Source organism: Pelodiscus sinensis, chromosome 6, assembly GCF_052426305.1.
Source record: "Pelodiscus sinensis isolate ZL-2025 chromosome 6, ASM5242630v1, whole genome shotgun sequence".
Lineage (NCBI taxonomy): Eukaryota > Metazoa > Chordata > Testudines > Trionychidae > Pelodiscus > Pelodiscus sinensis.
The window spans coordinates 29518385-29543589 of record NC_143057.1 but is presented as its reverse complement, the minus strand read 5'-3'; the positions used below and the strand labels follow the sequence as shown (position 1 = coordinate 29543589).

At 40.9% G+C, this 25205-nt stretch overlaps 1 protein-coding gene across 3 annotated transcripts in view; it reads left to right on the top strand.

Moving 5' to 3' along the window:
- Positions 1-25205, top strand: part of RIC1 (RIC1 partner of RAB6A GEF complex) — a 131400-nt gene that overhangs the window by 20750 nt on the left and 85445 nt on the right. For all 3 annotated transcript variants that reach the window (XM_075931611.2, XM_075931610.2, XM_089779216.1), the window contains exons 2-3: positions 1693-1800; positions 9671-9747. In XM_075931611.2, the coding sequence (XP_075787726.2) occupies positions 1693-1800; positions 9671-9747 (185 nt within the window). The remainder of the gene's footprint in view (positions 1-1692; positions 1801-9670; positions 9748-25205) is intronic.

Sequence of the window (25205 nt, the reverse complement as noted above, 5' to 3'; positions counted from 1 at the left end):
TTTGATCATGATTTGTAAGAGAGAATTCAGATAACAGCCTTGATTTGCAGCAGCTTGCTGGGTTTGTTTCTGAGCTTCTGATGGCATTCCAGTCTCATTTTGTTGACTTTTGCAAACACCATTCTCTGTTTACATTTGAGTCAATGAATGCTTTATGTGGACAAAGAACTGGATTTGATAGTCATTCCAGGCATTTTAGTCGGCAATTTGGAAATGGAAATAGCAGATTTCTAGGAGTAAGATATCTGGGTGGAAAAATTTGTCAAGTTGAATTCTGATTTAGAATGCCTTGTTTGACAACGTGCAGAATTGGCAAAACTGCACAAATGGGCCGACGTGAAGAAATTGGAGTATGATGATCATCTGATTCTGCAGTCTTGGAAAGAACTTCCTGTTACATACAATACCATGTAGGAATGTCAGGTTGGCCTTACTTTCAATGTTTGGCTCCACCAATATGTGTGAACAGGCTCATTTGAATCACATCAAAGGTAATTTGCTCTCAAGATTGACAGAAGACAACCTGAATGCGTACATGAAGCTGAATTTGACCAGTTAATGATGTAAACTTCAAAGAAATGTGTGAAAAGATGCAGCAGCAGTCGTCCCATTAAATAAAATCCTTGAGTACAATGTTTCATTTATGCTATTATTAATCATCAATTATTAGTAATACTAAGTTTTATGTTTTCAGTCACGCAAATGGACATTCTTATACTGGCTCTATGTTGGCCACTTGTTTTGAATTTTGATGTAGTTTGGTTCTTTGGTTTGAAAAGATTGCCGACTCCTGCTCTAGCTCCAAGACTCAGGAGAAACAGGCTTCTTGATCCATTTCAGTGCTGCACCCCAGCTTGGCCTGCAACCTAGAGCCACAATTGTAGAGAGAGTTCTGCTCAAGGACTTTGTGGAATCAAACGGCAAGGTTTTAGCCAGTCCAGGGATGGGCAGATTCCAGCCCATGGGCTGGATCCGGTCCGCAGGGTTAGCGATGGCAGTGGCAGCCCTCCAGGGACTAACTCTGCAGGCTGCCATTTTTTTTAATTGCTCACCCCTGAGCTAGTCTGTGTAGTAGTATGCAAACTTTTTGGGAAGGTTTATAACTTTGCTAGATTTATGTGGATTTTCATGGGGAAGATAAACACATTCTTGATCAAGAAGTCACCCCTTGCTAAATTCGAAGCTTCTGACGGAAGCATAGAGGCAAAGATTATTTTTCCTATGACTTCTTTTCAGAAATGTTGGCTTAATTTTTTTTCCCTCCTGAGGAAGATGCCTGGTATAGAAAAGTTTTGGCCCAAATGGTTTGGCAAAATTAGAAGTACCAAAACTAGTCTCACATTGAGCAGTGTTGGGCACCAGCCCCACCTATAATTTCATTTCTTATCTGTCTTATATAATAACACTTGATCTGGTGTCTGTAGCACATGTTTATGGGAAATGGCTTGGTTTTAAAAGTTGTGAAGTAGATTTAGCATGTACTTTTATGTAATCCCTTTTAAAAGCTGTATACTGTTCTTTGTCAACTGTACAGTAATGATTTCCCTGAAATTCTGTTTTTAGCCTCAGAATAACTTGATTTTAGTTTGTGATACCAACACAAAAGTAGCAAAAACCACCATCAATAAAAAAAGCAGTATTCTTTATCCTTCAGACTTGAAATGTAACTACTGTTTATTACTCTTTCCCCAGCCCAGTGTATTAATTGTAAGCTACAAGGAACTGTCAAAGCCAGCTTCTCAGTTTGGACCTTATAAGCAAGCAGAATGGAGGCCAGACAGCACCATGATAGCTGTTTCAGTAAGTAGAGAATTTGTTTTTATCGTAATGTTGATCTAAGGGTGGGTGTGTGTAAAATGAATATCAGTCTTAACTAATGCCAGAAGACCTGCTGTGCCAAGGTTAAGATGTCCTGTATAAACCTCAAGGATACAATCAGTATTGATCATTTACATAAGTCAGTTATCTCATGAATTACATTGCATAAAAATAATTTAAAAGACAACTAGTTCTGAATTTTGTCCACAAGAATATTGTAGATGTTCATTTTTTGTGTTACTGTAATGCTTAGAGGTCCCAATCAGGAACCAGTGCCTCTTGGTCCTGGGCATTTCATAGAAATGAAGTACAAAGTTAGTCCCTGCCTCAGAGTCTTAATAGACCGTGAGGGAGGAAAATATTGGCGAGAGGGTAAGAGAAGGATGAGATCAGTGTTTAAAAAAGAACATCTTGCTTGCTAAGTAATAGCTATAGCTTTTCAGCTGTATAGACATCACAACAGAATTCAATCTTAGAAGATAAAGTAATGGCTTTACAAATATTATGGGAGTGGTTTTTCGTAAGCATAGGAAATGGCGTGAGTATAAGCAATGGAGTGTGTTGTGAGAGAAACTGAGATGTAGGTGTTGAGTGCGGAGAACATTGGAGCAAAGGCAGCTGCCAGTATTATAGCTTCACGCTATATAGCTACTAAATACATTTTATTTGTGAAGTACCTGAAGGACAAGAAGCTTGTATTTTACGCATGGAAAATCCCAGTAGAAAAAGCTGGCAGTATGATCCAGCAGATTGCTAGGAAAACTAGCAGCAGTAAGGTTTCAGCAATAAAATTTAGAACATATTTCTGTAGTCAAGATTTAAGATGTGTTTTGGTAGTGTGAAGAGGAGGAAGCAGTATATTAATTATATAGGGAGAAACATCAAGACTCGTATCTATCTGGTCCGAATGTAGAGAGAAGGGCAAATAGAAGATGGCATCTAGGTTATGGGCCTGAGTGCCTAAGAGCACGAGGCAGATGGTGTGTCTGGGAATGAAGAGAGTTTTAAGAAGGACGGTGATCATGAGTTCAGTTTCGGCTATGTTGAGTTTATTATTTGACTTTGAAATGTTAAAGACAAGACGAAGTCGGTTCAAATGGTAGGTAGAGGTAGGTTTGAATCATCAGCATAAAGGTGCCTGAAGTTGTACATGTGTGAGGTTATCTGATGACAACGTATATAGGCTCAAAAAACCCCAGCCCGGGTTTAATCCTGTAAAACCTTCAGCAAAAGTTGGAGGTGAGGGAGATGCACTGAAGAGTGATTAGAGAAGAGAAAAGGAGAGTTTAAAGCCACAAACACTAAGGACAAGATTTCAAGAAGATAAATATTGGAGGTGTGGATAGAAAGGAGACCAGGACAGAACTTCAGGGCCACCAGTTTTATTTGGAAAGAGATTGTCTTCTATTCTCTCCAGTTTTTGTATAGGGATGATGAGTTCTGGTATCGCTGTTCTTAGTGATGTTCTTTGGATTTCTCAACTGCAGTAAAAAGCCAGTAAATATATTTTCAGATGATTGGAAAGTTCAAATACTGAAAGCTTAGCGGTTAATCAGATATGCTGCTTCTGAACCACACACGTACATATGTTAGGTACACATTCTATAAATATAAATTATTTTTAGCGTTTTCACTATTGATTTCTCTACTACATTAAACGTAAATCTGTGTAAGACTCTCCAGGGTGTCTAGATTAGCATTTATAATCCTGATAACTGTTCATTTGGCAGTCAATTACATTGTCACAATAGGACCAAAATAATTTAGTCTAGATCAGGATGGGCAAAATATGGTCCACAGGTCAGATCCGGCCTGCCTTAACCCTTCTGTTTGGAAAAACTTAAAAAACACCAAAAAATTTTACAGCACTTTAGAGACTAACACAACATCCTGAGCATGGCCCACTTCTTCAGATGAATGGAGTTATTAAAGGTCCACTTTCTAAATAAATAGGGGCGTGGGAAAGGGGAGGGGAAAGAGTCTGAGTGTCCATGCTACATGAATCTGATAGAAAAGGTACTAATTGTTCTTAAGTGCCCATTATTTGGTTTTTATGTCATTAGGATGTGGAATGTAGTGGACCATCCAGCCAATGTCTTTATTTTACCTCTGTTATAGGAATCAAACTTGTAAATAAAGTTAAGTTCTAAGGCTTCCCTGTGGAGTTGGCATGAAACAATAAGTTGACTTGGAGATTCATTAATGAGTGGCTGGGCAAGGTAAAATGCCCCCCCCCCCCCCCCCCCCCCAGCAGATTTCTGTGTGTTGCCTTTTCAGATATCTGATTTGTGTCCATTCATTCTTTCCCATAGAGACTGTTCAGTTTGGCTAATATACATGGCAGAGGGGCTGGCATAGATCACATTAGTGGATGTGCAGTTAAATGAACCTCTGATGTGGTGGTTTATGTGGTTAGATCCTGTGATGATATCGCTTGTATAGATATGTGGACAGAGTTGGCACAGGGGTTGCTTGCAAGGGTGGGTTCCTGGATGAATACGATGGAGGTTTGCTGTCTGGCTACTGGAAATAATTTGTTGGGGGATAGGGGTTTGTCTGTGGCAAGGATTAGCCTGCCCTCTCCTCTCCCCTCCCCCCCCCAACCTGTGAGAGTGAGGGGTCATTTTCCAGGATAGGTTGTAGATTGTTGATAATGTGGTGGAAGGGTTTAAATTGTGATCTGTAGTTGATGACAATTAGTGGTCTGTTGTTTTCTTTTCTGGGTTTGTCTTGGAGTAGCTGATGTCTGGGTACTCTTCTGGCTCTGTCAATTGGTTTTTTCACTTCTTCATGTGGGTATTTTAGTTTTAAGAATGCTCTATATAGATTCTGGAGGTGTTTGTCTCTGTGAGATTGGAGCAAATCTGGTTGTATTTTAGGGCTTGGCTGTCAACAATAGATTATGTTCTCATGTTATGTTCTGAGAAATGTATCTTGGTTGGAAGCTAGAGGCATGAAGGTAAGTGTAAGAGTCGGTAGGTTTCTGGTATAAGGTAGTCAAAATGTGTCCATCATGTAATTGTACTGTAGTGTCAAGGAAGTGGAGATCTCGTGGATTTGTCCAGGCTCAGTTTGATGATGGAAGTTGTTGAAATCCCTGTGAAGTTCTTCAAGGGTCTCTTTCCTGTGGGTTTATAGGATGAAGATGTCATCAATGTAGTGTAAGTAGAGTAAAGGTGCTAGGAGGTGAAAGCTGAAGAAAGGTTGTTCAAGGTCTGCCATAAAGATGTTGGCATATTGTGGGGCCATGCAGCTGCCCCAGCTGTACCGCTGACCTGAAGTTATAAATTGTCTCAAAATCGGAAATAGTTGTGTGTGGGGACAAAGTCGCAGAGTTCTGTAACCAGGTGTGCAATGGTGTCGTCAGGGATGGGATTCCTGACAGCCTGTAATCTGTCTTCATGTGGAATATTGGTGTAAAGAGCGTCTATGTCCATGGTGGTCAAAATGGTGTTTTCGGGTAGATCACTGATGTTCTGTAGTTTCCTCTGGAAGTCGGTGGTGTCTCAAAGCTATCTATTGTGCTGGCAGCATAGAGACTGAGGAGAGAATTAACATAGCCAGATAATCCTGTTGTAAGTGTGCTGATGCTTGAGGTGATGGGTTGTCCAGGGTTTCCAGGTTTGTGTATTTTGGGTGGCAGGCAGAAAACTCCTGATCAGGGATTGGATGTGTTTGTGTAGATTTGATCTTGAATTGTATAGGGAGTTTTATGAGCAGTTGTTTTACTTTCTCACAGAAGTGTCACATGTTGCTCACTTCATTAGCAGAGTGCATACAGCTGGCTACATGTGTTCAGGTGCCTGTCCCCATACCTTGTTCTGTCCTGCAGCAGCTGTTCCCAGGACCTTCTGGCTATCTGTGCAGATCAGGGATGGAAAGGTAGAGGGGAATGATGATGTTACGGTGTCTTCTGCCCCTTGTACTCTATCTCTGCAGATCTGGGGTTGGGGAGGTCTGAGAGCTCCTGCAAGCTGTGGTTTACTCTGAGTACCTTTCTTAGAGGCAATGTACTGTTTCTGCAATTTCTCCAGCACCTAGCTCACACAGTTTTTTCTTTCATTCTTTCATACAAACGATCTCCCTACCACCATGCTCCAGCTCTTCAGAATTGGGGGGGGGAAGACAACAGGCAGATCAGGAGAGCTTTCAGCGAGTGTCTTAGAGCACATGGCATCTCTTAAACTCACCTAGTTTCTGGGCTACATAGTCTCTGTCTCTCACTGCAGCCCTGCTCTGCTCCTTCTGCAAGAGGCATCATCCTTCCAGGGCCCTGGGGCTAGCTCATGAGGCCTTAACCAAATTTATGGAGTGCTTTCCCAGAGTAAAAATTATTGCCCATCCCTGGTTCAGATTAAATCAGGATCTCAAATATATTTCTAGACTTTCTCCTTTTCCTATACTTCCCCCTCCTGTTGCCTATCTTCCACAATTCCTCTAAGTTTTCCAGTTACTCAACCACCAGTAAATGCAGTGGGAACGGAGTTAAATCAGTGACATGCTGTAAACGGGAAATCTTATTGATGAATTCTTCGCAGTGCAGTGAATACACTCCTTGATTAATAAACATACTTGTCTCTTGGAGCAAGGAAGGTGGCTGTCCTCGCAATCTACTGACAGTGACTAGTGTGGATGGTGGGTATAATTGGCCCAGTGCTGCTGTTCGTTGTGTGATTCATAGGGGAAGTTTTTGCTTTATTGTGCCCCAGCCATTCTGGGCAGGCTGACGAGGTAGTATGTACTAATCAGCTTCTTGCATTCATCAGTAGTTTTCTTGGACACCAGAGATTTACTGATGAACCCTGGGAAAGCTGAGTAACACATATCACCTTTTTAGCTTTTTAGCTTCCCTGCATGGGGCATATCAAAAGTTCAGCTTTTTTGCGGGGCAGAGATGCTGTGGACTTGGGGGAAGGGAGAGGCTCAGAGCTCCTCCAGGCAAGTAAGAGGGAGTTTGGGGTTTGGCCAGATTTAGGCCCCTCCGAGTGGGAGAGGGGATGAGATGGGGAGGACTTGTTGCTCTGGATTTGGGGTGGGAGTGTCTCAAGTAGGGATGTAAAATCTTGTTTAATTGTTTAACCAGCTAACTGATTAAAGAGTGGGGCAGGCACAGCCCTCCTGCCTGCTCCTGGGCTGGAGCAGCACCCTAGCCTAGGTAGGTCAGAGGGCCATGCAGGCAGGGGCTGCTCTGGCATTTGGTCCAGAGCAGCCCTCTGCCCATGTTAGGCATGGAGCTTCTCCAACCCCCAGTTAACTTTAACGGGTAAGCCTCACTCTTTAAACATTTACTTCCCTAGTCTCAGGGCTCTGGCTAAGGGGGAACGGGTCTTGAGTCATGAGTTGAAGGGGTGGAACCAGGGACTAGTCTCCTGAAGGGGAGCTCTACCTTGTTCCCATGAGTAGGTTATTGAGGAGCTATAGAATGTGGAGATTTATTTCAATGTATTTCAGTATAAAACTATCCTACTTAATAGGGATGTTAAAAATCATGTAATAGGTTAACTGTATAACCACTGAAAATCTCAGGGGTTACATACTTACCTGCACTGCTGGCTTTGCAGTATAAAGCCTGCAGTGAAGCCTGCCTGGGAGCAGGGCTGCCAACCCCTGTGGGCCTGATGTCCGCAGAGGAGGCTTTGCTGTGACAGTGAAGCCACCTTCCTGGGAGTTGGAGCAGGCAGCTCCTCCCCATTGGTCAGCCCTTGCCAGTTCAGCTCTGGGGGAGGCAGCTGAGTGTAACTGATACCATTAACCCATAAGCATGAGCTTATGGGTTAATTGGTTATTCTCTAACACCCCTACTGCACAGTAGGTGCACAGTTGAATGATTATGGTGATGTCCTTTAAACAAACTTGTAAAAAAAAAAATCAGTTCCTTCACTGTTCGTTTAGTTTCATTGATGGTATTTGATGTGGTGTTTAGAAAGAAAAGCTTCTGAGGATTAGGAATGTAAAGGAGTAGTCTACTACTTGCATTGCCCTCCCCCTCCCCCTCCCCCTGCCCCTTGCTGCCTCTGTATCAGAAGTAGCAAGGGGAGGGGGAAGCAGGAGCCAGCTTAGCTGGTTCACCTCAGCACTCTCTGCGGTTCTGCCTATCCGCCTCCCCTCCCCCTCTGCTGTTGCCTCTATCTGAAGGGGATCCCAGCAGGGAATAGGGAGAGTCTCTGTCTGCAGGGGGTCCCAGTAATCTTTTGGGCTCCTACTGCCTTTTAAATTGCAGAGACACTGGGGGAGCGGTGGAGAGAGGGGGTTGGTCCCGGACCTAGCACAAGCCAGGCCTGATCCTGGCTGCCTATCAACTGAGTAGTCAATACAAATTCTATCAACTACTCAATTAGTTACCTACCTCTTAACATCCCTACTGAGGATAGCAGCTTGTACTGAGGATGGAATTCCAGAAGGCTTTTTATATGTTAATGTCAGTAGGAAGATACTTTACAGTATTGTTTTACTTTTCCTATCTGGATAGGATATTTACAAGAGTTTAAATATTTGAACAGGTGCTAAGCAATAGAGACAACTTAGATAGATGCATGTTAAGTATCTGTACTATGTATTGTGCTTTGAAGTTAATTTTGTTGCACAGTGGTTTGAAATAAGGGGAAACTTAATTCTCTCAAGGTCAGAGTGGCATGTTTTTTTGTTACCTTGAAGGAAGAAAGGTATTTTCCTGTAAGAATCCCATTTATTTTTTATATTCCTGGGTTTTTTTAGTTTGAAGCTGAAAATCAACTTGAATATATTAGAGCACTAAGTTTCTGCTGTGAAAACACTATCCAAGCTGATGAAATAAGCTAACAAATATGTTTCCCTTTTGGTTCCTTAGCTGAAAAACAGGAAACCAACTTTGGAAAGAAATTTGAAACCTTTCATATTTCTTCTCTTCTTGCCTTCAGTCTTTTTGCTTCGAGTGCATGCCCATCCAGTTTTAAAACGAATGAGACCTCATTTAGTTTAAATGCATTTGCCCACTTGTGTAGATAATATTGTTAAACATTTGGGAAGAAGCTTCTGGCTGCCTTAGGACCTTCTTGGTCATCTTATCTCTGCTTTGTTTATGGATGAATTCTTAGTCTTAATTGTAATTATTAATGAATGACTGAATAAACCAATGTCTGCTAGACAAATAGACCATTTAAAGTTTGAAACTACTTTCTGCTATTTTGACAAGCAAATGTATTGGAATTACGTTGGCATTGCAGTGGGTTTAGGCATACCATTTCTTGTTCTTGGAGTTGCTGAGGATATGCTGCACTGGTGTTTACTGCTACAGCTTGGCGGTACTGCACATTTTTTGTGGGCCAGTTTTTTAAAGTTAGGCTCCTAGTGGGATTTTCAGAAGTGCCTACGTCCATTCATTTAAATGAAAAACCCACTAGGTGCCTAAATACCTTTTTAAAAATCAGGCCCATACTTCTACAGTCTGAATTCTAATCTCTATTTAAGGAGGAAATATAGTGGTATGCTTTTTATGTTGTCTTTTTTACAGTATAAATGTTCCATATGGTGGATTTTAAGGGGTAGTTTAGATTTTTACCAGGAATGCATCTGTTATTTCCTGTATATCAGTATAGCTTGTGTAATATTTTGTGCATCAGTTGCTCATTTAAGATTAATTGAAGTATCTTGCTGATGATCAGCCGTATTTTGTCTTAAGTAACACAGGCAGGCAAGTTGTGGTTAACCATTCTATTCAAACTGATGTCTGAAATTAAGTGTGTTTTTTCTGGATATGCTATTTAATTTGTAAAATGCTTGAGACGTCTATAATTGTTCTGATTGGAATTGCTGTAAGTTTTATACATACACACAAATACAACATTTGTAAAAGCTGCAACATCTTCTCTTTCAGACTGCAAATGGATACGTCTTATTTTTTGATATTCCATCCTCAAGGGACAAGTTTCTTTATGAACCTATATATCCCAAGTAAGTAGTCTAAACTTTATTCTTTGCTGTGTATGCAACAGTAAATAGTTTTATCTATGTTGGATGTACTTCTTTGCAAAGAACTTCTTTAAAAAGTCTTCAGAGATAATGTAATGATAACTGAAAACCATTCCTAAAACTTTTGGAGGACCACTTAGTAGAAAATTGATATATAGTTGGTGGAACCCTTGGGTTTTCTTTGGGAAGATAAGGTTCTAGACCTCATTTCTGCCACCAGAGGAGCTGTGTAACGTATCGGAGTAACATGTTCTAATTCTAAAACTGATTAAAAGCAGCCAATTTCATGAAACCTAATGATATAAGCTTCAGTTCTTAGTTTTGTCCCAATCAGTTGAACAAAACATTCTTGAAAGGAACTCCAGTGTTTAATTTTGACCGTTTGGGTCAAAAAATTCAAACTGTTTAAAGACATCTTAGAAATTTTTTTAAACAAGTTTGAAAGTAAACTTAAATGTTACTGTACATAAATAATTTTATTTGCCTATTATTTCCAAATGGTTACAGCCTACAGAATGTACTTCAATTTTTTTTTTAAATGCTGCCAATGAAATATGTCTAACTTTTAACAGTGCTTTCTGCAATGTTACTAAAAGTTTTGGTACAGAACCTGAAGCTTACATTTAAAGCTGCAGGGATACATTTATTTAGGCAGAATCTGTGGTCTTTTAAATCACAAACTGGGTAGGAAAACAACTAATAACTATGCTTGAATGGTCAGAGGCTCCTTTTCACACGTGAAAAATGTCATTTCCTTAAAACTATGATGGGCTTTGGTTCTCTGCTGCTTCTGAAGAAAGAGAACGTACATACTTAGGGCTTCTTGATTCAATAAACACAAAACTTGCTAGGATTTACCCCAGTCTCCACCCCACTCAAATCTAAGCTTCCATTTTAAAACATTTAGTCCTCATGCTTTTGCTGAAACCTAGATTTTTGGGGGGGGGGGGAGGCTGACGGGTAAAACCTATTATTTAACCAGTTAACCGATTAAAGGGGAGTGACCAGGGGGCTGCTCTGCAGGGGCTGCTCCAGCCTGCTCAGAGCATCTCTTGCCTGTGCCCGCCCGTCCTACTGCAGGCAGGGGTTGCTCTGGTGTCTCAGTTGGAGCAGCTCCTGTCTGTGGGGAGCCTGAACTCACTGCAGCCCCACCAGTTAACCTTAACGGTGAGGCTTACTGGTTAACCCATTAAACCTTCACATGTCTAATCTTAACCTATAATTTTGTTGGATAAAATTCTTAAAAGAAATTGCATAACAATTAAAGAAATATTCTGATGTGTAAACTGAGATTGTATAAAAGGATGTGAGTATGCAGGCTCAAACTTCTAATGAGGTCACACAATTTTTATAGCAAGAGACCATTTCTACTTTTTTTGATAAAGAACATAAGACAGTGAAAGTAAGACAGCGTGCTGCTCCGGCAAGGAGGAGCCTGTGGGCTGGGGCACTCAGCTATGGAAGGAGGCAGAGTGCACTTTCAGTTCAGCTCCTGGAGTTGTCTGCAGGCTGCCATGCTAAGCAGCCTCCAAGCAGGTGAAAGGGGCCTGTTAAGGATATGCAGCTCTCCCCCGCCAAGCAGCCCTCTTAGTATGACTCTTGGGTGGGATAGGGATTCATCCTCCTTGTCTTCCCTGCATTCCCCCCACCAGCTCCTGCACCTCAGAATCCTGACTCCTGCACCCCAAGTTCCCTGTCCTGAGGCCTTCCTCACCCCTCAACACTGATTTCTTCACACCCCCGCCCTGACACCTCTGCTAGGTAATGCCTCTGCCCACAGACACCACTCCTGCAGCTCCCATTGACTATGGTTCCTGGCTAATGGGAGCTGCAGACTCAGCGCTTGGTGTAGGGGAGGGCAGCACACAGAGTACTTCCCCGTCCCCAGGAGCCGCAGAGACATCCTGGCTGCTTCTGGGAGTCACGGTGCAGGTATGGAGCCATAGTCCCACTGCACTATTAGGTTTTTTTAGTGGTTTAAAATCTCTTGGATTGGCTGCAGTAGTCGCCAGAAGAGGAACTCGATTCCTGGAAACTCCTGGTGGAACTGGGAGGGCTGGCTACCTTACTGGCAGAAGAGAAGGAATTGTTATGAGAGTGCTGAGCAGTGCTTCTAAGCTTCGTGGTTGCTGGGTATGGAGTTGCTAATGGAAACTCACTGTTAATTATATAATTATGCCCAAGCCATTTTGCTAGTGATGCAGCTAGGGAAAAATGATTTAATTTAAATTATTAAACAGACTGTCTTGTAACTTTCTCATGTTAGTTTATCAAACATCATTTCAAATAAAGTAAAATATTAATTTATGTCCAACACAAAAGGTTTCAATGTTTTTTTATTTATGGCGGGGGAGTAGGGGGTGAGGAACCAACCTTATTTGGGTTGGGGGCCACTGATCCACAGAAAAATCAGTTGGGGACCACACAAGTGAGAAACAAACAAACAAAAAAAAAACTCCTCCAAAAACCCCACAGCCCTCAATGATGTGGCCCCCAACTCCTCTGGTGCTGCAGCCCCATGGTGTGAGGGGAAGGGACAGGGAAGACGGAGGTTCAGGGCTTCCCATAGGCCAGATAAACTTTCTTTCCCATAGGCCAGATAAACTTTTTTTGTGGGACCCCCTTAGGCTCTGGGATAGGGACAAAAATGAAGGGTTCAGCAACGTGACTTAGCGGAAGGCTCTCTTCTCCATGTACTTCAGCCGATACTTCCTCTTGAGCTTGGCTTGCTCTCTGGGGTCAATCAGGTTCCTCTTCTGCAGGCTCTTGAACCGGTCACACAGTATGCTGCCCTTGGGCTTCAGTATCTCCAGGAACTTGGCCAGCTCCATGCTCAGCTGCACATTCAGGTTGGGCTCTTTGTGTTTTAGCCTTTCTAGCTACTGGGGCTTGGTGGCCTTGGCCTGTCACTTCACTGGCCACACCTGGCACCTGCACAGCAATTCAGCCTTCCGCTTCTTCACCTGCAGCTGGATGGCACGGAGGTGGAAAAGTTCCTGGCACTGCACCATCTTCTCACCCAATTGCTGGGCCTTGGCTTCCTTCTCCTTCCTGCACTGCTGCTCCATTTTCTTCTCATGCTGGTGCTGTGGCTTTGTGGCTGAGTGGTGACTGTGGGGCTGTAATGGCTGAGTTGGTGGGTTAGGGGCTGAGCTGAAGCTATGGACCACCTGGGAAGCAGCCACAGACCACTAGTGTAGGATTGTAAGCAACTAGTCATCGGATAGTGGACACATTAGTCAACTAGTCGCTTCACCCCTTTGCTGCCTCTATCAAAAAGAGGCAGAGGAGGGGGGAGGAGAAGGGAATGCTGGGGGGGAGCCAGCTTAAAAGCTTGTTCCCTCCAGCTCTGTGGGAGAGGATAGGGGTACAGTGGCGACATTCCACATTTGAAATGCACAAGAGACCCTTATGGGGCTCTTGTACATTTCAAAGATGGAACACTGTGCGGCACTTCTGCCTTTGAAATGTAGCAACAGCCCAGCAGGCTCTTGCTACATTTCAAAGCGGAAGCGCCCTTATCAACTAATTGAATAGTCAATGGAATTTCCATCGACTATTCAGTTAGTTGATTAATTTTACCATCCCTACACTAGTGATCCACAGACTGCACTTTGAGAACCATTGGTCTGCAGAATTCTTACCCATGAAGGAAGATGCTGTCTGTTGTAGTGCAAATGAAATTATATTTGACTACTTAATGGTTTATTGCAATTCACTTATAAGATTTTAGGAAATGTTGGTGGGAATTAAAAGGAGATCCACTTAATGATGCTGGTACTTTGATATAGAATGATTCTGAAAGCTGTTCTAGAAGTCTTTTTAAACTTCTGTGATCTTTTGAATTTTAGATAGAACATGGAGGCCAGGTGTTTTGCTTTTATTTTTATGTATATAGACACCAAGAAATTGATTTCCAGTGCCAATAATAAAAAGAGAAAAGCTGAAAGTGTGTTAAATGATTTCCAAATGAATTCTTGCTTGGTAGAGTGGAAAGTTTACCATGTGGTGCATATTCTTGCCCTTCAGACAGTTGTTTATCACATGTAAAGAATAAAACTGAATTTACTTTTACTTTCATGACTAATTGTGTATTTTTCTACAGTTTGCTAGAGCTGTTTATACACCATGAATAAATGTCATGTTTATGTAGTTAAATGTCTTCCCTTTTTATAAAACTGAACGAAGGATCCACGCAAGCAAGATCCCAGCAAATTCATTTTACACTTAGCTGTGTTATTGCCAGAAAAATGGAATAAAACAGTCCAAAATGCTGAGGCCAGAGGATATAAATATACTGAAGAGGTATTGTATCTTGTATACAGTGCCTGAGGCTAATCCAGAATTGACACTGCTCTGTTGTGTATTGTTGCGATTTTATTTTAAAATAGATTTGAATTGGTAAAGCGAAAGCCAGAGGGGCAATTTGTTTAAATAAACAGTATTGGTAGACTCTCTACAATGAGTTAATCTAGTCGAGCTGTTAGAGTAGCAGTGGGCAACCAAGACTGATGAGTGGGCTATGTGTGTGGCCCTCCTTCATCTCATTGGGCCGCAAGATTAAAATCCAGTAGTGGGCAGCCTGCAGGCTGCATGCAGCCCATTGGGATTCCTCCTGCGGTCCGCATGCCCCTCTCTGCCCTCTTCCCTCACACCTCTTTCACACAGGAGCCCCACAGTTACCTACTCTTCCCCCTCCTCTCAGCACTTTCGGTCTGCTATGAATCAGCTAATTAATGCTCTGTCCCCACTCCTCCTCCTCCCTCCCAGCACTTGCAGAGCCTCACGAATCAGCCAATTCATGGTGCTCCAAAAGTGCTGGAGTTGAGAGTAGATAAGCGCGGGGCTCCAGTGTGTGAGAGGCATGAGGATAGGGGGCAGAGGAGTGCACTTGCTGCAGGCAGAACCCCAATGGACCACAAATTACTCACCACTGTTAGTGACTGTATAAAAATCTTAGGGTCTCAACTACACTGCAACTTATATGGATATAATTATTTCACTCGGCTGTGAAAAATCCATACCAAGCAATATAGTTATAGCAGCATAATCCTCTGTATAGACTAAGGATGTTAAATTTAGATCAATCAACTAATTGAATATTTGATGTAATTTACATCGACTTTTTGATTAGTCAATAAAGGGTGCCTCTGCCTTTGAAATGTAGCAAGAGCCCTGCTGCTCTTGATTTCAAAGGGTGAAGTGCTTCTGGGAGCACTGGGCCAGCTGTCTGAATCCCCCAACTGGCCCCAAACTCCTGGCTGTGCTTTGCTTTTGAAATGTAGGAGAGTCCTCCCAGGGCTTTTGTACATTTCAAAAGCAAGGAGCGCAGGGTCAGCAAGGGACTGTTGGAGTTCCCTGCTTTCCTCAGCCTCTCTGCAGCACTTCCTTTTCTGAAATGTAGCAAGAGCACATTTCAAAGGTGGAAGCACTGCCAGTTCCCCGTTGCGCCTCTGCCCCTTCTCCCCACGGAGACAGTGCTGCTGGGACCTGGCTTTTAAACCAGTTCCTCCCAGCACTGGATCCTGCTTCCCACCTTTTCTGCCTCTCTCTGATATGGGCAGCGGGGTGGGGGGAGCAACTACTTGAGTTACTGTTTCTTACATCCCTAGTGTAGACAGCGGAGAGGTTCTCCCGCTGACATAGCTACCAGCTCTTAGGGAGGTCGATTAACTACACTGACGGTAGAGCTCTTCTTTTGGTGTCAGGAGCATCTTCACTTAAGTTCTACAGTGGCACAGCTGTGATGATTCAATGTTTTAAGGTGTAGAGCTGCCCTTCGTAGTAATAAGATTTTAGTGGTGGTTCGACTTAGCTCCGCTAATAGACATTCACAAGGTAAACTGGTGAAAGATTTTTTTCTTTTATCAAGAGAAGGCCATTATGCTGAGGAATTGAGGTTTTAAAGATCTATTTATATGGCTCCAGAGCGTGTGCGCAATTCATTTGTGGTCAAATACAAGAGATGCTGTCTATCTTGAGGGGCCTGCAATTTATTTCCTAGTCTTGCTAAGATTTAGCACATTCTTAGTTTTACTCAGATGAGTAGTGTCACTGAAGTGTCACTGAGTTCAGTGAGATTGTTTGCATGTTTCAGCTTACCCCAGTTTTTACAAACTCGTGCTTAAGTCTTTGAATATTTCATTTATAATTACATACTATTGAAGTTTTCATATTATATAATTAAAAGTACATCAGTTTAACATTTACCTGAGAATCTTTGATTTGTAAGTAGGATTTAAAAGTAACTCTAGAATTTCTGAATGTGCTTAACCTTTTTCTATTTTCTCATTGTTTTCTTGGTTATTCTTTATCTCTAGTTGGTTTCTGATTCTCGTTTCTAGTTGGTCAGGACAAGATATATTTATAGATAACAAAACCTGAATACCTTTCTGTGATGTGCTTCTTTTCTTAGGAGGAATCATTTTATAGGATATCCACTTCTAGATCTTGGATTTTTACTAAGAAACAACTTATGGAAAGACCAATATATATTGTAGGATTGTGGTGAGAGGAGCACCTTTTCCATCTCTCCTTTTTCTTTTTCCTCAAATGAACCCATTTGTGTTTAGAAACAACGTGGTGCTTCCTAGGAACACAATCTTTTATGTGCAGCATCTTGGACACCTGCTAATAACAGCTTGTTGGTGGGTTGGCTCATCGTGCCATTCTGCTTGTTTAAGATGTACTTTTCATCTTTAAAATGAATTATTTCCAAGATCAGTTTTCATATAGAGATTTAATTAACGTGTGTTTAAATAGTCTACTTAAATGTGACTTTACCACATTTCTTGAATTTTTATTTTCAGTAGTTTGAGTGATGAAGATAACCCTGTCTTAGCCCTGAAGACACCTAGCTCTAGGGCTTCAGACCAAATTCCCACCCTGTCTCTGGCTTTTGTTGTAAAAATTTACTTTTCTCTAAATTTCTTAAAATATCATAAAACCTGTCTAACTTGCATCTTCAAAGTACTCTCATAGCTGCAGTAAAGCAACAATTATATAATAGTCTTAGTTATAAGTTTGAATATTTTTATTAGGTTTTCATTTGCATCAGATAAGTCCTTACAGCCTCATACTTCATGGACCATGTCAGCTTCTGCTAAATTGTGTGCAATTATGGAGGATTTGGATAGTTTTGCAACATGTATTTGTGTCTCCATTTGAGAAACAAGCACAGCTAATGGTGGTTGCCCAGGACCAGAACAGTTGACTCAACTTCAATAAAGTTTCTTAAATTTCAGTTGTTGGAGTGATAATTCAGTTCTTATAATAGAGAGAAAACATTGCCCTATTAAATTTCTAACTTGCATTTAAAAGTAGAATGTCATAAATTTGGACAGATATTTGACATGCCTAAATCATAAACATCCCTATTTGACCCTTATGGAATGGTTTCTCATTTTATCCAAAGCAGCTAGTTTTTAGGGAAGTGTCTTTGTAGAAATCTAAACTCATTGGCTGACCGGAACTCATTTGAAGCTCCCTGCTGAACTCACTCACTTTAAACCCTGAATTGGAGATGCCAAATGTGCCTTTGTGTCTCTTTCAAAACACAATTGAATACACTTGGAGCATTGGATTACTAATAGAAAGTAACAGGTGCTTAAAATTGTAATTTCTGTAACTTTGTTTATTCCACAATATCTGATCTTCAATGTCAGACTGAAGACTGAGTTTAATCTATCTCATTCCACTATTAAAGTGCTCTCATTTCTCCATGGACTTTTTTCCCCAGCTTAGGTTTTTTTACTTCCAAATTTTCCAAGGTATGACTTTATTGAGAATACTGCCTTTGGTCAAAAGAGTGTAAGCTTGATTGCTTCATTCCCAAATTTCCTTTTAATTTTTCATCCTCCTAATTTGGAGATATAAATATTTAGTCACTGGAAGACTTCAGGTTCCTTCCTGGTTCCTTTAGGGCAGGAGGATGGCGATAGAGGTGGTGGTGCAGGAATCAAGGCATGGCTTTAAGGATGTGGGGTGGGGAGGGCAGGAGTGTAAGAGAGGGTTGGGAGGAGAGGAGGAGCTCAGGGCAGCGGGTCCCATCTGTCAGGGCTTTCTCCCCCCACCAGTGCCCCATTGGCCAGTAGGGGCCTTCTCTCCTCCCATTTCCCCCCACCCCCACCCTTGCTGCCAGGGACCTTTTCTCCCAGCACTGCAGTTAAGGGCTGGGAGGGGAGAAAGGGGTTGGAAAGGCATATGCACATTTCTAAAATATATAGATAGTTGAATGATGTTGAATGACAAACATGGAAAGGAACACCCAGTTTTATAGACAAATTATGGTCTTTTAAGCATCATATATAACTACAGGAAAAAGCTTCTCCATGCAAGCTTTATTTTTGAAAGGAAACTATAAGAAATATTGCATGGAAACCATCCTGTGGAGTTAAATATAAGAAACATTCCTGTGGGGAGGAGGAATAAAAGACAGTTCTCAAGAGGCTCAGTTGAAGCAAGAAATTTGAGTTCTTGTGATCTCCATATCCTTATGGTATCTTGAGAACAATATTCGTATTCATGGGAGCTGACAGCTCTTTCCACTCACCTATGCACACTGAGCAAGGGAAGAACATGGGCGGGATCACAGACTGCAGAGATCAAATGTATCTCTTGAGGCTAGGTGTGCATGGCTTTAATTGGATTGAGTTTTGGGAAGGAGTTGCTTGATCTGGGCTCAGACTTGACTGCTGAGGGCTTTTTCTTTATGTACTATGTCATGTTGGTGAAACCCCTGTAATTGTTGAACTTCATCTGTAGACTACTGTTGGCTTAACTTGTGGTGTTTTTTGGTCACAATTGCTACTTGAAACTCTAGGACTTGAAATTTATTTTAATAACCAAGAGCAGGATCTATTGACTTCCTTTTGAAAGAAGATAAATTTATCTTAAGAGAATTTGAAGGTCCTAATCTTCTTCCTGTACAAATATATCTTTGTTTTAAAATGTGTGATTGGACTTTAGTCCAAGTCATTTGTGGCCACATATTGCCAGTAATCTGTATATTGTGCTCTTATTAATGTCTGGAAGTTTCTTATGTAGATTAAGGGCAGGAAATTCCTTTAGCTACTTTAACACATAATGCTAAGTGACTGTAATCCATGAAAGCAGATTGTCTGTACCTCTTATATGAGTAAGAAGAAAAAAAATCTTCAGATGACTGTCAGATAAACTTGTCTTCAACAGTGGCAGCTTGGAGAAATTTGGCAGCCCTTTTAAAAGGGCTTTGTAGTTCAAATAAATATGTTTAAAATTGGTTTACATTGATATTGACTAATCTAGATCCCAGATGGTTTCCACCAGACTTCTAAGATACTAAGTGGGACCCAGGTAATTCTGGATTAGTGATTCTGTATTTGCCAAATATTGTCAAGATGGTATTATTGGAACATAGAAAGAATTTCTTAAGATTCAAAGAACTTTCTACTCTGACAGAGGGTAGTCTGGCATATGGCTATGTCGAGATTAAGCATGTTTGGCTATAGTTACAATAGGGTTTTTCCAGGTTGGATACAGTACTGTGATCTGCTTTGCACTACAGAATTGAAAGTAGCCACTATACACTCTTATGTTATAAGCTGTATTATGGAATTGTTTGAGAGAATCAAGGATTATGAGATACCAGCTGTCCTTTATTTCACTGTATTGCAGAGCGCATCACTATTCGATATTTTTATATTTTCATGAAAATGAGCATTATTGTGCAGCTTAAACGAATTAAAGTTTAAACAGCTTATGGAAAAAGCTTAACTTGAATGAAATCAGAGCCATTTGTTGTGAGATGATGGAAAGTGTGTCCTGAAGATAGTGAGGAAGGAATTCTACCCTTCCTCCTTAGAATCATAGGAATGTAGAGCTGGAAGGAACCTTCAAAAGTCATCAAGCCTAGCCCCTGTGCTGAGGCACTGACTACATAAACCTAGACAATCTCTAATAGGTGTTCATCCAACCTGTTCTCAAATGCCTCCATTGGAACAGCTTCCTCAGGAATCTTGTTGCACAACTGGGAATTATACTTGAATCTCCTGAATCCTTGTCTAGTGCCATAACCATGTAGTTGCCCCCCTCCTTAGAGGAGTGTATGTCAGGAGCTGTTTTCCAAGTCAGGGCGTTAAGGATCTGATACCCAGAAAGTACAGCTGGTGAACTGATTTCTGACAGTAAGAGAAATTCTGCTTATTAAGGGGTGTGTGGGTATGTGTGTTTCACAGCTGTTGAGAAAGGAGTATGTTACATCATCTGTAGCATTAATACCTAGGCACCACCTAAGAAATAACCAGTCGTTGCTGTTTAACTTTCTCCTCCTTTCTGCAGAGCTTCTCAAGGCTATATTCTTATGAATTTTTCTATTCTCTTGCTTGTTTTGTTTTTCCCCATTTTAATTTTTCTCTAACTGCTGCGTAAAAGAGCAGTGTTGAAGCATTGAGTGACTTCCTTGTTCAGAAAGCAGTGGGATTAGTGGTCGTTGCTGGAAAAGATTACGAGAAGTTGCAAAATCTTCATCCTACTGCTCTGAAAGCCCATTTTTCTGCTCTGGAAATCACATGTTCCTTAGGAACCATGAAACTACTTGATGCAGGAAAAACATTGTTTCAGAAGGAGCATTATTCTGAGGTTGCTTGACTAAATTCCTGAGAGGGACTGGAAGATAAATGTAGAGACTTTGAATCTGAACTAAAATTCTTAGAGGAGACAGTGCACCAATTGAACACCAGCAGTGATGTACTTTAGTGGAGGGTATTGTTGAAGTGGGCTGTTGAATTGAGGAATATTTGAAGTTTTGTAAAAGTTAAAAAATGTATAGCTAAGTGTACCAAGTTGCAGTATCCCAGCCTGGATGTCACCATAGCTTGGAATATGGCCTTTGTATCCAATAGAGAAGTGTGGCCTGTGGGCTAGTCTCAAATGAAAAAAAGAATATTTTGTGGCTGTCTTCCTGTACATTAGCAGCAAGAAGTCCAGGAGTACTCCTAAGCTACAGATCAGTATTACCAGCTGGGAATGGATTTGTGGGGTAGGGAGATTGTGGTTGCTAGGTCTTCCATATATTTTACTACTCCCCCCAATAATACCTCTGACTTGCCCAGGTTGCACTTCAGCCATTTGCCTCATATGCTTATCTCTGCCATGAAGAGGGATTGCAGAGATATTTGTATTGAGTTAAGGAAGATGTAAAGCTGGATGTCATCTGTGTATTACTGGTCATGGCATTTCAAACTTCTTCCCAGTGGCTTTATGTGAATTTTTAAATGGGTGGGAAAGAAGATTGACCCTTTCCATGCACTGAATCCTTTGGAAGTAAAGGAATAGTTGCTCATCCCTGCTTTTTGGCCTGAAAGGAAAGATTGACTCTATTCTGAAATGTTATTTTCAAACTTTCTGTGCTTGTGATGGCATTGTAAGTGCTCACTTGATCATGTTTGAAGATTCTGACTGCAAAGTTCACTTGGGAGTTGCAGTATGAAACACTCAGCAACCACAAGATAACATGTGCTTGATTTTGTAGATATGATGTCACTAACTACTGACTTTTATAAGCAGAGCCAGATCCTCTCCTGCATCCTTCTTCTGAATTGTAATACAGTTCTGTAACTTAGTTACTTTTAAAGTGTAAATGTTATGAACACGAGGCAGAATCTGCTAAGTAAATTTGAAGAGCCATTTACTTCAGCAAACTCGTATCAAATTGTTTAGCACGGTAAGTAAATACAGAAATGTAATGACAGTGCAAAGATCAAAGTGAAAATGGAAAGAAATATAGGCACATACCAAAGGTCTCCTTTACATGTGCAACACCCTGTCATCCACAGATTTTCTAGTTCAATCAGTATTGTGAAACTTGTATTATGTATAGTTTTTGGTGGACCGTAATATATGAAAAACATTTAAATAAAAATGATTTCATTTAGATTTTCATACTACTTTAACAGCAGTTGTCCTTATCAGTTTTCTTAACTGAAGTGACTTCTTATACTGAGAAATATTTTTTTTTATTGATATAAAGAATCTGTTTAGAATTATGTTCCATATTGGTAGAATCTAGATGTTGGGGGTTTGTAGACAGTAATCTGCAGGTTTATGATACTTTGGCACTTAAGGGGATCACTTTTGGAGAATTTTTACTAAGAAATGTATTTAGGATAAGAATTTGATTCTCTTCAAGCTCCCCCCTTCCTTCTTAGTAAAATAGCCATTATCTGAGAGTGATTAATATGATGGTGTTACTTTTTTAATATTATGCCTACAATTTCCTCTTTCTTTGAGGTCCGTTTGGAAGCATGGCTTGTTTATGACTGGTAATGCTTTTTGACTACAGAAACCTGAATAATGAGAGTGGAATGGATTAACTTCTTACTATTTCTGAATGTCAGATGCTTCAGAAATGTTCAGCAGACCTTGTGTTGCATAATTCTTTTTTAAAATCATGGTAAAAGTTCCTTCCCTTTCTTCTCTACCTACTGACACAAGCACATAAATCCCATCAGAAAACATACCAGTGTAAGAATGTTGTCTTTTAATACTAAAAACAAATTCAGCTGATGAGATTTGTAGCTGACCAGCATAAGAACTTTCAATATTTTATGAAAAGGTGGGATGCTCGTGTTCCGTGTGTGTGTGTGTGTGTGTGTGTGTGTGTGTGTGTGTGTGTGTGTGTGTGTGTGTGTGTGTGTGTGTGTGTTAATTTCACTGGCATGGAACACTTTTTTTAAAGAACTTTGATGGAAGGAGGATAAAACCTGTTAACAGTAAATGGTTGAGGCACCTTTTATGGAAATCATGAAGGACTTTTGTAAATTAATGTTTATATCTATATTCTGACTTAAATACAGAACATATCTATAGCAGGGATTTTCAGTCCTTTTCTTTCAGACCCTCCACAATATGCTTTAAAAACTCCATGGCCTACCAGTGCTACAATAACTTTTTTCTGACTATAGAAGTCAGGCCAATATTAATGAGTAGCAAACAGGGCAGTTGGGGCATCAGCCGCAGATGGCAGGGCTGGGAGTATTGGGCTTTCATCCCAGCAAATCTCATACTGGCCCTGCCTGACGGCTCCCTGGAACCTGCTTGTGGCCCTCCAGGTGAACATGGACCCCTGGTTGAGAAATTTTACCCACCACTACTGTTTTTAAGGAAGATTAGGCATATAGCGATTATCTTTTATCAAAAAAAATTCTGATTCAGTAGGATAAGGATAATATGATAAGAGGTTTGATTTTTCAGACCATAGAATATCAGTGTGTATATCCAATGAATGAAGTGGTATGTAGTTATTTGAATACTTCATAACTTTTGTCAAAGCATCTTTGGAGGGAAATAAATTTGATACCAGGCTATGATTTAGCTGTATGGTTCAGACGGGTTTCTGTTCTCCATTGGCCAACTTTATATTATGTGCAAAATTAGTCAGTTACACCTTATTTTGTTGGCTGCAGTGGAGTTATATTAGGACAGTATTTGCTAGCACATAATGGTCCAAAAAGATGTATACATGGATGTTAATCAATGAAACTAATTGCTTGAGCTGGCGAGTCTGTACACTCAACTTGATGGTATTTGCTTGTATGCATTGTGGAATCTTTTGAACACAACATATAATCACTCCCAAACTTTCAGAGAATGTTCTTGACATCTGTGGTCAGCATCTTACTGATTTGGATATCAAGTTAACAAAAGTTGGTAAACGGTCCCGTAGGGCTCTCCTGCCATCAGTTCAGCACATCTGGAGTGTCAAGCATCTTCTCTACTGGCTGTACATTAAATAATTAGCTGATACCTATTAACACATTCCCATTGTAATACAGCCCCTATCTCACCTCTACTCTTCCTCTCAATAGAGTTTAACATGTCTACATCCTGAATGAATTCAGGTCAGGTGGGTAGGCGAATAGGGATGTGCACAAACTATTGTGACATGGGGATGAGAATGGTAGACCCTAGTAAGTCGACATGTAGAACCCATAGCAGGGAGAATTGAGAGGTAATGAGTGGTCGACAGAGCCCCTTCCATGAAGAGTAATGTGGACACACACACCCCTGCCATTGAAGGGGAATGCAAGCACATGTAGTCCCTCATGATAGAGATGAGAGAACTCTAGCATGAAGGGTATGTGTGTGATGACTGATAGAACCCTTCCTGTGAGTGGGGGAGGGGAGTTCACAGACAAGGGGGTGCACACAGAACTACTCTCATAGAGGCAGAGAATACAGGAATTTAGTATGGATGGGGCACAAACCTGGGAATGAGGTGCATGCAGGAGTGGATTGTTGGGGGGCGTGGGAGTTTGACAGGGATGTCCATGAAATAAAGGGAATGGGAGAGTGGCTTCTAGGGAGTTTGTGGAGTGGAATGGAGAAACACAGGGAATCTTTGGTGTGTTAGTGAGCTTGGTCTAAGGAAGCTACAACGTAAATTAATTTTCAGCATTTGCTGAAATATGCTTGTTGATGGTACATTTCCCTTAATCTAAAGTCAAATCCAGTTCATACTGACTCAGCATTAGAGGTGGCATCCTATGTCAACCACCTATTCTAGAAAAGACCTCTAAGAATTCACTGTTAAATGCTTCCAACCATGGTTTTGCCTGTATTGTGGACTGGATACCATTTGGTTAAAACAGCTTTTGAAGATAATTAAGTCTAGGCAGTAACCTTGTCTGGCATTGTTTCAATTGGATTGACCCTGTTTTAGTCAGAGTTAAGGCCAAACAATTTTTAAATCTTTTTATCGAAAACATGCTAGACAGTGAAGTGGCAAAGAGTAACTTTTCTAATATAGACACACCAGTGAAAACTGCATTAAAATGTGACTCTACAAAATACTTATGCAAGGTCTCTGCTGACCAGACACTGAATCATCATCACACATTTCATCTAAAATGTTTTCATTGTCAGTGCAGCCAGAATCAGTCTTACACGAATTGACCCTTTGGAGTTTTTTGTCAGTAGCAGACGCATCACAAGTGATTGGGTGGAGATTTGTCTTCACATGTTACATAAGCAAATTACATGATGCTATGATGTGATTGCTTTATTTGTAATACCTATTTCTGAACATAGTTTTTAATGTCTGAAGCATCAAGCTAAGTTGCAAAGATGTTGTGGCAAGGACATGTTTTGGCATACAGAAAACATTCCGTGAATTGCAAAATCATAAAGATTTAGTCTTTCATGTTGGAGATGCATTTGTTTTTCTGCAGGTATTTGCTAGTTAGCCTACTAAGAGCAATTCTTTGCATGTTCTTGCATAAATTGGGTCGAGCATCTGTGGCCCAACAGTGATTTGACGGTTATGGAATTTGAATTGTTAAAACTTGTTTTGCTGCCTTTTGACATCTAGATCTACCCCTATTCAGTGCTCGTACTCTGCGTTTGTTTACGACAATCCCTCAGCCAGCTTCCCTAAAAAGGAATCTGTCCATTTTGTGTGAGCT